The sequence below is a fragment of the Bacillus rossius genome, chromosome 2 (assembly GCF_032445375.1).
Source record: "Bacillus rossius redtenbacheri isolate Brsri chromosome 2, Brsri_v3, whole genome shotgun sequence".
Lineage (NCBI taxonomy): Eukaryota > Metazoa > Arthropoda > Insecta > Phasmatodea > Bacillidae > Bacillus > Bacillus rossius.
Window position 1 is genome coordinate 116,617,344 of NC_086331.1, and position 14,899 is coordinate 116,632,242.

A 14,899-nucleotide genomic window follows, 5' to 3' on the forward strand; every position below is an offset into this window, starting at 1 on the left:
TTCTCGTCGTGCGTATGAGCGGTGACCGTAACATTATATGGCCGAGAAATGAAGATAAAGGTGTACTGCGCTGCCCTTAAGTGGTTTTAAGATTCTGTATCGGTTGTTTTATGACTAAAAATTACTCCGAAAACAAGCCATTTTCACTCTACTAAAAACACAGTTTAAAAACTTAATCCGAATTCAAAAGTACCTTTCGGCATTCAGCGAACACTTGAATGCTTTTCGTAAACAGACCCCACTCGGATATCTTGAGTAGTTTTCAAATCACGTTTTTCCTGAAGCTCTGCGCACTGTGTGTGTGCCCGAACGCTTACTTAAAATAAAATTACCCTTGTTTTTTGTTTTTATTTATCATTTCATGAATATATTGTAAATAGTACAGATCATGAGAGATCTATCCATCCAAAAACCTTTGCGATAAGACATTTAGATTTCAAGAAACTTTTTTTTTAATCTTCGATACTTATAAAACTTATATTTTTAAGTATAAATAAATGTTGTATATGCTAAACCATTTTGGTTGGTATCCTTATCATTTTCCCCCCAGTATTTTAAGAAGTCTAAAATCATTTTAAAAATAACTATTTTTTGACGTGACGTTTAATAAATCGATGAACGCCGGCTGCACGCATGAAAAAGTTACCCGTTACGCACATTGTCCTGTTACGCTGTGTCCCGTTACGCTCATTGTACGCTTGCGCCGCATCTATCTCTCTTCCACTCGATTGGAAAAACCATCGATTTGACTTTTTCGAGGCACATTAAACTTGAAACTCCCATTCATTTCCTACTTTTCCTATCATCTTCCTATCCTTAACAGAATAACACAGATTTAAAGAAGTTTAATAGTAAACATGTATAAAAGTTATAGTTATAATAATCTTTTCGTTAAAGTATTAAACATATTTGAATTAATGAGTGCAAATAAAAGACAATTTATCAATTAAATTGTAGATTTAATTTCACTCCTTTGTATCCATACAAAATAGTGATAATTCAATAAAAGTTACCTATTCAATTTTATTAATAAAAGTATGCAATAATTTCATCAATGTTTTTTTGTTATGACGTTGTCACGTTAAACTATCGTCCGTAAACCGACTTTACAGACAAACAATTTTTTTATGAAATGTTATAAATTTTAATATACATTGGAAGCGAATTTCCTAATTGTAGCTATTGTAATTTACTGACCAGACTCAAAAAAAGAAAGGTCAAAATTTGCCAATGTTTAGTTATTATAACTGTAGTAAAAAAAATACTTCTTTAAAATAAATATGTTTTTTTTTACACAATTTATTTTTAATTGAAAAAAAAAATAGGGAAAAAGCATGAAGAGTATGTGCAGGTTTAAAATGTAACATTAATTTTCTCGATAGAGCTAGCGAGATCGTATCGGTATCAATCAATAGCTTGTATGTACAACAAGCTATGAAATTGTCCATGTAGTCTCGCTGCTTTTTCCCTATATTTTTCAAAATTTAAAAGAAAATTTTTATGTAAACAAATTTTTTTAACGGTATTTATTTTTTCCAAATGATTTTACACATCTTAAAGTACTGGGAAAAAATTGATACTGAAATCAACCAAATAGTTCAGTATTTACAACATTTTTGATACCTACTTAAAAATGTAGGTTTTTATAGTAAGTATAGACAGTTAAAAAATTGTATCTTAAAAACTAAATGTATCATAATTTTTTTTATATATTCAATAAATATTCATGAAATGATAGCCAAAATATTATAAAAAAACTAGGGTAAATTTATGATGAACAATGTCGATGTTTTTGCACTTTTTCGTCGATGCATCGGCGATATATCGCTCTTCAAAACATCGATGCTAACATCGATGTTTTATGAACGATACATCGATGTTTTGAAAACATTGATGTATCGTTTGCATCCCTAATTCCAAGAGGGCAAGGAGCAGCTGTTCGGCAGCAGCGACGGAGGACATCAAGCTAGAGGTGGGTTGTTACAGCAATTTTCGGTATCTGTTCCAACCTGAAATTGATACAGTAATGTACCTAGTTACAAGTCTCTGATACTTTTGTATCAGAGCAGTAGCGGTCCCAGGAAGCGACATGGTATCAGCATTCTCGTTACAGGGTACACATCCTCCGTGCCGTCATCACTAGCGTCAAAAGGTATCGGTGTCTCTGATACATTATTTATCACGCCCGGTAATTCTCTACCTCTGTTACTCTCATGCCCGCCTGATACAGCCAGTATCAGTCAGTTCAACATTCACTGCAGTTCGTCCTGGCCGTGTATTAATTACCACCATGTACATTGTTGCGGGCTGTCATGCTTTGTAGTTAGTATCTTTATAGTGAAATAAGGAATGGATAAGTGCAGGAAAAAGACTTCATTTGTGTGGAATTTTTTTACGTAAAATAATGAGTTTGCTAATTGTAATTTGTGTAAACAAAAACTGAGTTATAAATCATCATCGACTAATCTGAAGAAACATTTGAAACGTAAACATTGATATAGTATGCTCACTAATGTACGTATCTGTTTTTTTTTTTTTATTTTTAATTTTTGATAAAATCGTAATCTTTTAATGTATGAAAACACTAGTTACTAATTGTTTTCGGAAAAAAAAAGTCCATATGTTGATTACATCTGTTATTAGTGTCAACTGAGAATTTATTTGCATTTTCATAGCTGTTAGGTGCACAAATTGCCGTCACCCGCGGTCTTGGCTTCAAGACCTGGGCGGGGCCTAGTGGGAAGTGGTGGTGTGTGGGTATGTTCCGGTGTGCGCCAGGCTAGCACAGTCGCTAACCAATGGTTTTGGGCGTGGATACTTTCTGCCCCGGCGTGGCCCACTAGGCCTTCGGCTGTGATTGAATTTAAGAGGGGGGTTTTCATAGAGCAAGTTATCCAGTACTGACGTGTCCCAGGGTTGAAAACCCCCGAGGTGTAGCGGGTTCAGGCGCTACCGAAGAGTTCCTTCTTGTCCGGCTGGTGATTGCCCTGCCTGGAAAGTCGTCTGCCTGCCCTCTTGCTGGGCATGAGCGAAGATAGGGGAGAGGGGGGGGGGGAAACAGGAGCCTAGAGCGAAATCCCCGAAGGGCCGCTCCAAGGGGGGGGAGGGAGTCTAGAGCGTAATCCCAGAGGCCGCACCAGCAAAGGATTCCAGAGCGTAATCCCGAAGGCCGCTCCGGAGAGGGAGAGGGAGAGGGAGAGGGAGAGGGAGAGGGAGAGGGAGAGGGAGAGGGAGAGGGAGAGGGAGAGGGAGAGGGAGAGGGAGAGGGAGAGGGAGAGGGAGAGGGAGAGGGAGAGGGAGAGGGAGAGGGAGAGGGAGAGGGAGAGGGAGAGGGAGAGGGAGAGGGAGAGGGAGAGGGAGAGGGAGAGGGAGAGGGAGAGGAGAGGGAGAGGAGAGGGAGAGGAGAGGGAGAGGAGAGGGAGAGGAGAGGGAGAGGAGAGGGAGAGGAGAGGGAGAGGAGAGGGAGAGGAGAGGGAGAGGAGAGGGAGAGGAGAGGGAGAGGAGAGGGAGAGGAGAGGGAGAGGAGAGGGAGAGGAGAGGGAGAGGAGAGGGAGAGGAGAGGGAGAGGAGAGGGAGAGGAGAGGGAGAGGAGAGGGAGAGGGAGAGGGAGAGGGAGAGGGAGAGGGAGAGGGAGAGGGAGAGGGAGAGGGAGAGGGAGAGGAGAGGAGAGGAGAGGAGAGGAGAGGAGAGGAGAGGAGAGGAGAGGAGAGGAGAGGAGAGGAGAGGAGAGGAGAGGAGAGGAGAGGTGAGGAGAGGAGTAATAAAACACCAATCCAATGTTACTGCTGTATTTCCCCAGATTTCTGTGGAGTAAGGATCTCGTCAGGTCAACATTGCTGGAGTAATATATCCCCCAGCCTGGTACAATGGTCAGTGGCATACAGTGGAAAAATACAGTTACCCATAAGATCTCGGCACACTTCCCTAATTTAACAAATACTTTACAACATTACTATATTACACATGAATGCTAATTGGTGCCACAGTTTAATAGAGGCCAAGACACATCATTGTTTAGTCTGTATGTGTATAAATTATAGTTGCCATCTATGGGCGCTGGCTGAACTAACATTCCATAGAAGCACCAGGTCGGAGACATGTACAATGTCTTTCAGACAAGGGTCTGTTCCAGAAAGAGGTGGGTTTACTGGCGGGCGGTTGCAAGTCGGGCTTGAATCGGCCTCCGGCCGGACGACGTCAAAATATAAATATTATATCTTGTATTAATGTACTTTTAAATATTAAAATTTCATTAGTTTTATTATTGAACGAGACTGTGCACGCACTGCGCACTGAGCGTACTTTGATGTGGGACAATAACCAAACGACTCGTAACAATTTCGCTTTGCGCCTCTCCTTCAACGCCTTCCCCTGCGCTTCCTCCCCTACATTATTTCCCTTCTTTATCCCTTATTCGTCGTTCCTGCTCCCTCCCCTTTCACAAGCTCCGCCCAAGTGACCGTCATCTGCGATCGGGTTCTGCGCAAATTGGCCGTGGTGTTGTTCCAGGCGAATTCTGAACTGATACTAAAGTACTTGATACTTTTCAAGTGTACTCGTTTGCCGTTCCTGATACAGGCGCGTATCAGTGCCAAAGTATCAGGTTGATACTTTTCGACCCACCTCTACATCAAGCCCAGGGGGGGCTTTCACCCCCCCCCCTCAAGCCCCTCCAGCAATGGACACTGTGCCGGGACACGTCATAATTACGTAGGACACTAAAACAACTCGTAGTCGAGTCACACATATTTACTGACAAACTGTACGACACGTCATACAGTCGATTTAGGGCCGGCCGTGGAGCAGATGAAAACGAATTTGGAAATATTACCTATTGAAGCTACATTCTGTTTCTGGCGCGAGAAGTGAAGGCTCCACATGCGCGGAGCTGCTGGCCTTGGTGAGTGCTGGAAGGCAACCCGGCCAGGGAGGGGAAGAAATTCTGCGGGAAGTTACGGAGCGCGGGAAGATGATGCCGGCCTGTTTTGTGAACCGAAAGCATTTACAATTACATTAATTAATTATTAAGGAATATTTGTTTTTCAAAAGTTTTAATTAATGTTTGTAATTTAAATTGCTTATGCACTATGTCCCCTTTTGTGCATTGCCACACCCGGTCGGGCGCTTCTTACACACAGCCGGCCGTGACTTACGTCACGCCGTTTGAGGCACTGCTCCCCCCTATTCTATATTGCACGCGCGGGCGTGTTCGTAGCACTGGCCCTAATTCAGGTGTTGAGGACACATAACGGCCTGTGCTCTCAAAGGGAGCACCGACGGCGGCGTCAAACTTATATGGATAAATAACTGCAAACCGCATAGTACTGAACTTAAGAATAAACATTATCATATCACTATTCCAAAGTTTCTGCTAATAATTAATCCCAGAGTATAGGGGCGGTATTCATAGACGTTTGAGTAAGGTAGCGAATATGCACTGCCTTGTTGGGCAACTGCCATACCCTAACTCTCGGGTCATATTCCAAAACGTGTCCTAACTGAACCCCTGTAAGGTATCAGATCGTCAGCCGTTTTAATAAACGAGGACTTGTGCGATGCTATAAACAGTTGTACTTCGTGGAATCCATCGTAATTTTAGCTTATTTTTTTTAAACTATGGAATTATAATGTGAAATAAAATATTTAATTTTGGTTGTACAAGAATAAACAATGAAATTTTGGCCGTATTTATGTTTGCTGTTTTTTAAGATATATTCGGTTTGGGGGGGGGGGGGGAATTGTAATCGCAAAAGTTCCGTTAAAGTTCATTAAAAAGGAATATATATATATATATATATATATATATATATATATATATATATATATATATAGTTATGGATCAAATCGGCAACAGATAGGACACTAAAAATCAGTGCCCTAAAAATAAGGTACTGGCTGTGTCCTATCGTGCACTTGGAATATGGTTAGGGTACGGTACAGGTATTGCATATTCATCACCTAAACCCTTATTTTTTGTCTTGGAATACGGCCCTAAAACACTTAGGCCCGAATTCAGAGTTGACCTTCGAAAGCGCATCCAACTCTCATTCATCTGGCAGACTCTCCACCTCTCATACTTCAAAAACGCCTTTCGAATGACTGCCAGCTGAAAGCTTGTTCCCACCCACTTTCAGTGAAGATCTGGCAACATGGCACAAAAATTTTCTTAGATCAAGTACTTGGAGTGTGTGTGGAAAAGCGCCCTATTTCATTTCGAATGTCTTTTGTTTGCTCTCCCGCTGAAAATAATATTTTGTTTGGATTGGACACGAGGTTAGGGTTACCAGACACTGATAATAAAAAAGGACGACATTCATCTCGCAAAAGGAGGACATTTCACTAAAAAGGAGGACAATATATATATTTTTAAAAAAGCCATGAATTAATTACAATGGAGTACGATATTTTACAATGTTTTGGCATTTAATACAGTTTCAGTATAAAGAATCAAACAAACTACGCATATACAGCATATTAAAAACCAGGGACTGGAAGTAACGCGCTACTAGTAACGACGTTATTTGTAACAGTTACTTTTTATGGTAACGATCGTGGTAACGCTATATATTAAGTTTTCAGTAACTGTAACTGTAACTGAATTACATTTTTCTGCCTTAAAGTAACGATAATTGTCGTTACTTCTTGCGTTACATTTTTTAAATGTATTTATTATTGAACGAACAACGATTTGTTGATTTTTTTCAATCCCACAACGAAAATCCCGACAAGCAAATTATTTGCGATGGTATTGCTTGTACTTGTAAAACTGCTGTGTGGCTAGCCGGCGCTCGTATTTTGTTTTGATTGCCATTTATTTAATATTTGCGACATGCGGGTTTACTGCTGTGCTGTTTAATTAATTAACCTACCTGTGCAGATGCGCGAAAGCAATGACAATCTAATGAAGCGAGAAGCCGAGAAAGCAGTCCAGAATTTTCGTTGCCGTGGCCTTCATATTCTAATTTTTTCGAAGTTCGGTCGAGTGATAAAAATAACCTTATTGTGAAGTGCTTGTTGTGTGGTTCTGCGAACAATTTTGTAGTGTGAACTAATTACTCAATGTAATTTAAGACCTATTTAAATTTTTTCAGTTTAAATAAACATATATATTTACTAAACACAATATGTTTTATTAGCTTTTAATTATAACAATATTACGTATCACATTTTTAGTTTTTCACAAAGTAACTGTTAAAGTAACTTACAGTTCCTTTTCTCAGAACTGTAACTGTAACTGGATCATTTTCAGTAGCGTAACTTGTAGTTGTAACAGGGTTACATTTCCAATGGAGTATTTGTAACTGTAACTGAGTTACTTTTTAAAAGTAACTTTCCGGTCCCTGTTAAAAACACGTGCTTCTGCATGTGCTGCTACCTGTCAAGCTGTCATAGTACTACTTACTAGTGGGATGACTCTGCGGACAGCGCGCGCTTTGTCCAGAGTGTAACTGCAGGAATTATCTCACTTTATAAAAAAGCCGGACATTTTGGAGCATTAAGGAAAATCCGGCCGGACGCAAAAAAATACATAAAAAGGAGGACATGTCCTCCTTTTGCCGGACGTCTGGTAACCCTACACAAGGTTGAGAAATTTTCTTAAGATGAATACGTTGCCTAAAATTATAGTGTTTTCTCGAGATGAAAAAGCGATTATTTTTGATCTCGTGAGAAAGCACAAAACCGTAATCGAAAACAAAACAAAAAAAAAACAGATGCAGTTTCTTACAGAGAAAAAAAATTTGTGTTTCGAACTCTTGATCCCGACAAAAATCAAACGGATCTGCTAAATTTCTTATATACCTTCGCGGAACTGGATTTTCATTTTTAAGATCATCAAAAAATTCAAAAACCTCGTCAATGTGATTTGGAAATTCATCCAAATCTTCTGCCATCGCTACAAAACACGTGTCTGATGCACACTTTGCGGGCGAAACGATTTCTTTAAAAACGCATATTTAATCAAAACATATTTTACATATCTGCCATATGACAAAAATGTTTTAAACAATTACAAACATACATGAACACGTTTTTATGTGGGAATTATATATTAAAACCATCAACTGCTCCGCCGATTTTCAACTGAACAGGCATTCGAATGAGCTTCAGACCACATTCACTTTCAAGTGGTTGGCTCTCCTTATCCAGCAGTCAACCAACCACTAAAAAGCGTCTCTGCCGAGCAGCTTCAATGGAAAAGCCTTTCGGTGTGTGGATAACCGTCGAAAGAGCTCTCTGAATTCGGCCCTTAATTAAATAATGTATTGTTTAAAATTAATTAAAATGTTTTGATAGTTAACATTTAAATTAAACAATACTAAATAATGTAATGAATTTACTATAAAGGTTAATAATGTGTTTAAACGAAGTTCATAACATTATTTGTAATTTTGTCACTTTGAACATTTAATATTTCAAAAATTTTAAGTTTAATTTTTAATATCCCGCCTGAATGAAACTTTAGTAGTTCTAAACGCCACCTTGAGCAGCACTTTGCCTTTTGACAGTGATGCCAAGAGTAAAATATTTATTTTGGGAGATTTTTGTTTTACCTTTGTTGGTGTTTGTAGTGAGAGCCCAAATAAATAAGCGACAACATATTAACATAGTTTTACCACTCTTCGCATATTTAGTCTATGATTACATCTGTGTATGTTATGTATATATTAGATAATGACATGAATAAGTTATTATTGAAGGGTCTATCTTAATCATGCTTAAGGTTGTTACAAAGCTACTATTGATTAAGGTAAATTATATTTTGTTTCAAGTAACCATTTTACTGTTTTGAGGGTTCTTGATGTATTAAGTGTTTTGGTTAAGGGTTTATTTTAGTTGCAGTGCATCGGTTCTAATGGGTGGGTAATATTAGAATTTTAAAGACGTGTCAAACAAAACAATACCAAAACAGAACCTCTTATGCTTAATTTGATAATTTTTCATTTAGCTTTTTTTTTTTTTAAGCTTAAAAAAGGGGAAGGAACTTGTGAGAGTAGAAATAATAAATCGTGCAATGTACAGAATTGTATCTAAAACCCTGTGCTTTTGTAAATAATGAGTTACAACAAGACATGAAACCAAAAACACTGGTCAATAATTTGACGAAAGCTACATAGTCAAATAATTCATCAGATTAAATATCTTACGTCACACCTTTTCTGCAAAGTAAAAATAAAATTAAAAAAATACAATTTTGCAATACTAGGACGTTGTACTTACCCCGAAAACTGTGTTAGTAAATTCGTACTAGTTTCTGAGAAATCACAGTTTTTAGCTCACATTTCAGTACCTGTGCATCGCAGCTGTCATCGCCCTGGCTTGTGTGTTTGTTTGGATGAACTTTATTCAAATATTGTGAATGGTCGATTAGGTAAGGTTAGCTACAGTAAAAATACTTTCTAACATTGTGGATGGTGGTTGGGTTAGTAAGTATAGCTACAGTAAAAATACTATTTGTATTAAATGACTTGTTCTATATTCCAGAGTCCTTACCTCCATATGGGATCTACAGTACAAAAATTAAATAAATAAATAAAAAAAATATAAAATATTTCTTATGGTTATTTAGAAATTACACCAATTTAAGATGTAGCTATCCTGACCTAACCTACCATTCACATGATTTCACAGTATTTGTAATGTAGCTATACTTACCCAACCAACTGTTCACAATATTTTTAAATATTTTTAACATAGCTAACCTAAAGTAACACAATTTTACAGTATTATTAATGTAGCTATACCAACCCAATCAACTGTCCAGAATATTTTTAAGTAATATTTGCATCCCTAACGTTATCTTAACGTACTAATTGTTTGTTAATATGGGATTCAAATGACTACTTTAAATGAAATACTTTCTTGATTAGAGACATTTGGACAAACAATGAACAAAGAAAAAAAATATATATTAATATTTCCCGACAACTGTAATATGCCGCCATTTTAACTTTTATTATAAAACTATACCTCCGTTGAATAAAGATCTCCAAAAATAAACACAGAAATGATTAAACAAAAAAATCGTGGCAGCACCGTCCATCCACAAGTATTGTAATACAATTTGAAAGTGTGATTTGAAATGAACTGTTACATATTTATTAATGCTGTTTTCAGGGTAAATACAGGAACATCTCTAGTGTTGGAAGAAGGAATTTTTGTAATTTTATTTTTACTTTGCAGGACTTAAAATGTTAGTTTATAAAGTTAATGCGGTAATACTGAAGGAAAACCACTTTTCTACAAAAAATCATCCGAAATAATTGTTTTTAAATTCCTGACATGTTTTACAATCATTCTATAAGCGGGCCTTGTGATACATCAAGTAGTTTACCAATAGTCTAGTTTACTATTTTAACAAGTGGTTAGTGTAGATTACATATTACAAATACTGTTATATTGTCAGAGTGGTTGATTAGGTTAAGTTAGGAGCATTAATAAGACTGAAGAATAGTGTGGATGGTTGGCTAGGTTAGGTTAACATGGATGAGCTTTGAGAACATGCTGAACCGTTGACAGCAGGAGAGAATTCTTTGGGCTCAATGGGAAAGGGCTGGGTTAGGGTAAGAGGGTAGCGAGGTGCCACTACTGATAAAATTAGGCGAGTAGCGGTAATAGGGAATGAGCAATACATGCATCGCATCTCACTTGCAGGCAGGCACGCGGGTTGACTGTCTAGCATCGTCGCTAGAGTCCTTGCAATAATATTATGGAGTCATTTAAATTAACCTTTTTCTGTGTTGTTATAAATATTTGGCATTGCTCATGCAGACATTACTTGAACATGTGTTGTACCATTAATTTGTTGAAATAATAAAATAAACATGCAATATCACACATATTCACACAAACTGCTCTGTAAAATCATTATTAAACGTGCCACTGCCATCCAAAACCTATCTCACAACCTTCAAAAGAAAAAAATAATCATTTTCATGCCTACAACAATATCTGTTTGGTGGTCTAATTCAAACAGGTAGTGACCTAGCACTACCCCACCTTTCAAACTTTTCATAAGTATTTACTGTTACATGTTTCAGATTATTATATTTTGTAAGTATGGTAAATCAGCTGAGTATAAAGTTTCGAGGTTATAGTGGCCCAATTGATTATATATATATTCAGGGTGTCTACTGACCGGGAAATTCGGGAATTTCGGGAATTGTACATGAGTTTCACAACCCGGGAAAAAAAACGGGAATTGTACATGATTTTTGCTTAGTGTACGGGAATTTTTTTTTTCTCGTGCAATTTTCAAAGTGTTTTCACTTTTAAATATATCTCAATACAGAAGCCTTCGCACAGACCAATAAGATTTATGTCAGTTGCTGGATCAGAAGTCCGAGAACGGACTGATAATTTTAGCTAAAACATACTAGAGTCTCGTAATTGCTTTAGCTTCTAATGCACGTCAATCCGTACTTCGGTTCAGAGATGTAAGGGGAATATTAAAAAGAATTTGTTGGCGACACTGTATTTTCTCTCGCTCTGTTTTTCGTTTCGTCAGTAGTTTCAACGTCTCAAGTAATTCACTTTGTTGTTTACCTACCTAATCAGGGCTTATTGCGTAATAATTTACTTTTTTTTCTCTTTAATGATTCCTTAGTTTTATGTTGCGTGTGTTGTTTACCTAATCAGTGCTTACTGCGTTATAATTTACGTTTTTTTTTTTCTCTTTAAGGATGCCTTAGTTTTATGTTGCGTGTGATGTTTACCTAATCAGTGCTTACTGCGTAATAATGTACGTTTTTTTTCTTTAAGGATGCCTTAGTTTTATATTGCGTGTTTTTTGAAGCGGATTTGAAACGTGAGTACTATCATGATTATTTATTGATCTCGTTTACACCCGCTCCTTGAGTAACGTTATTCAATTTCTGCGGTTTTTAAGTAACGACGTCTGTTATTTACAGCATAATTTGAAGTTGCGCACTTTTGTCTTCTTTCATTTATATGAAATTTTATTGTATCCGTTTAATGGCAATGTTATTCGTGTAAGATTAATTAAATGCAACGAATTAATAGTGTGACGAAAAACAAACGCTATTTTGCTTTCCTTAATAACTTTTCGCGTCTTTCAGAGTTTATGGACTTAAGCATATTTCAGATATTTTTCAATAGTTTGCATTATGTAGAAATATCTCCGATGACCGAGTTTTCAGCCACTGTTTGTATTACATTTGCCATGTCAGCAGCTGCTCTGGTGAGCAAAGCCAGAATCTTCCAGGGCTAGTTTAACTTCAGTCATTAGGATTCTCTAGTGGCTAGTTACAAACAAATTGTTTTAGTAAACAACAGTCGGGAATTACGTTAACTGATTAAATAATCTAAATAATAATATAAAGTGTTTAGTTTATGCTTTGTTAAAACATACTGGAGGTTAAATGTATTTCCTCCATTATAACATACGCGATAGTATCTTGATTAAAATGGTGTTAGGCAAGCATGATTGGAAAACAAATTATTTTCATTGACTAACACACTTATGGAAAAAAAAATATTTGACTAGCGCTCTGTTTTTCACTAACCAATTATGAAATTACTATAGGGGCGGGTGTACTTTAAATATTAGTGTCTTACAAAGTATTATATGGCCTGTATAAATTCTTATATCCTATTTTACTTGCTTTTATAAATACTCCTAATGTTAACTGTCTTCAAAATTTACCCTTTTTTCATTTTTATGTTTTTGTAGATACGTGATTCCTTTCTACTTGCCTCAATGGCTAGGCGTATTCGAGGAAGAAATTCATTTCAACCACAATGGAAGGAAGAATTTCCATGGCTGCAAGAAGTCGATGGAAGCAATCATTCTGCCAGGTGTTCAGTCTGTAGAACTATTTTCTCGGTTGAGTCCATGGGAAGAACAGCTGTTGTCAGTCACTCAAGTGGTAACAAACACAAACTTAGATTAAGTAGCCCTGAGAAGTCCACCTCTCTTGACACGTGGACTACAAAAGCCGGTTCAGTTCATGTGGCAACTGCAGTAGCAAATGCTGTAGCTGAAGCTTCCTCTGTGTCTTCACTATCGAAGCTCCCTTCATTAGGTTTGGGCTCTACTGTTGCTAGCAGTTGTGAAGTTTCACAGGTAGGACACCAAGTAAAACAGCATACTGTATCAACCAACCGTGGTTTAAGTAGTTATCTTAAAAGAGATGAAGTCACACGTGCTGAAACATTGTGGTGCCTCCAAACAGTCATGAACCACGATTCCCTCAGAGGAGCTGCTAGTAGTGTTAGCCTCTTCAAAAGAATGTTTCCGGACGATTATATTGCTAACAGCATGCAACTTCAAAAAGATAAGATTTCCTATGTTATAGTATATGGTCTATCTCCTTACTTCCATAGTGAACTTAAAACTCGCATTAACAGTTGTGACTTTTTTAGCTTGGGTTTTGACGAAAGCATGAATAAAGTAGCACAAAAGCAACAAATGGATTTGTCTGCAAGATTCTGGGACATTTCACAAAACAGAGTATGTTCTCGTTATGTAACATCAGTGTTCCTGCATCACACCACTGCTGAAGATCTTCTGAAAGCTATAAAAGCAGGCCTAGAAGATTTGGATTTTTTGAAGATCATTCAATTGTCGATGGATGGTCCTAATGTAAATGTCAAATTATTGAAACTTTTGGCTGAAGATACCCAATCTTTTCCAGATGCTCCACAATTTCTTGACATTGGATCTTGTGGACTGCACACTGTTCATAATGCATTTAAGACTGGTATCAAGAAGACTTGTTGGGACATAATGGAGTTCTTCAGAGCTTTATACTATTTGTTTAAAGAGGCTCCGGGTCGACGAGGCGACTATACACAGGCCTCTGGATCTAATGTGTTTCCTCTGAAGGTATGCTCAATCCGCTGGGTTGAGAATGGAAGAGTAGCAAAAAGAGCTAGGGAAATGTTGCCACATGTTGACAAATACATAAGTTCAGTTAAAGGCACAGCCAAGGAACCAACATGCCGTAGTTTTTCAACAGTTTCAAAGGCAATTAAAGATAATCTTCTTACAGCTAAAATAGCTTTTTTTGAGGGACTGGCTGAAAATGTGGAGGAATTCTTAAAGGAATTCCAATGTGATGCTCCAATGGCACCATTCCTCTATGATGCTTTAACAGTTTTAGTGAAGCATGCTATGACTAAAATTGTCAAGAAGAATGTTCTTGAGAGTACGTCTCTTCAAAAAATAGACGTTTTGAAGCAAAATGAGAGCAATTCATTTATCTGTCTTAAAGACATTAAAAATGTTGACCTTGGTTATGGGACAAGGTTAGCTTTGGGAAAGTGCAAGAACGTCTCCGAAAAAGATATTTTACTCTTTCGTAAAGATTGTCGCACTGCTCTACAGCATTTTGTAGTAAAACTAATGCAGAAGTCTCCTCTGAAATATCCTTTGACCAAAGCATTAAATTGTCTGAACCCATGCCACATGTCTACAAATGCTGATGCTTACAAACAACTTACATCTGCTCTTGAAATTGTTCTTAAAGCAAATCTTTTTTCTGCTACCACAATAGAAAGGGCTGACCGTGAGTACAAGGTTCTGTGTTCACAACCACTTGTAATGGAAGAGCTGAAGACATATTCACGATCCGAGACTCGACTGGACGCGTTCTGGATGAAGTTGATAGATGGTAAAAAGGAGTATGAAAACCTTGTTCCAGTAGTTAAACTTCTCTTAACCGTATCACATGGGAATGCACCCTTAGAGCGTGGATTTTCTATAAACAAAGAGATTTTAGTTGAAAATATGAAAGAAACGTCTGTCGTTGCGCAGCGTCGTATTTTTGACCATGTAACCTATGAGGGTGGATTGATGAAACTTGAACTTACAAAACCCATGATTCATTCAGTAAGAAATGCGCATTGCAGGTATACAGAAGCACTCAATGAACAACGG

The 14,899-nt window shown here is 37.5% G+C and overlaps 1 protein-coding gene across 1 annotated transcript in view; it reads left to right on the forward strand.

Moving 5' to 3' along the window:
- The first annotated feature begins 8,550 nt into the window (after positions 1-8,550).
- Positions 8,551-14,899, forward strand: part of LOC134529670 (tyrosine-protein kinase Shark-like) — a 73,707-nt gene continuing 67,358 nt past the window's right edge. Inside the window, exon 1 of the mRNA XM_063364006.1 lies at positions 8,551-8,749. Within this exon, the coding sequence (XP_063220076.1) occupies positions 8,714-8,749 (36 nt within the window). The 5' untranslated portion in view covers positions 8,551-8,713. The remainder of the gene's footprint in view (positions 8,750-14,899) is intronic.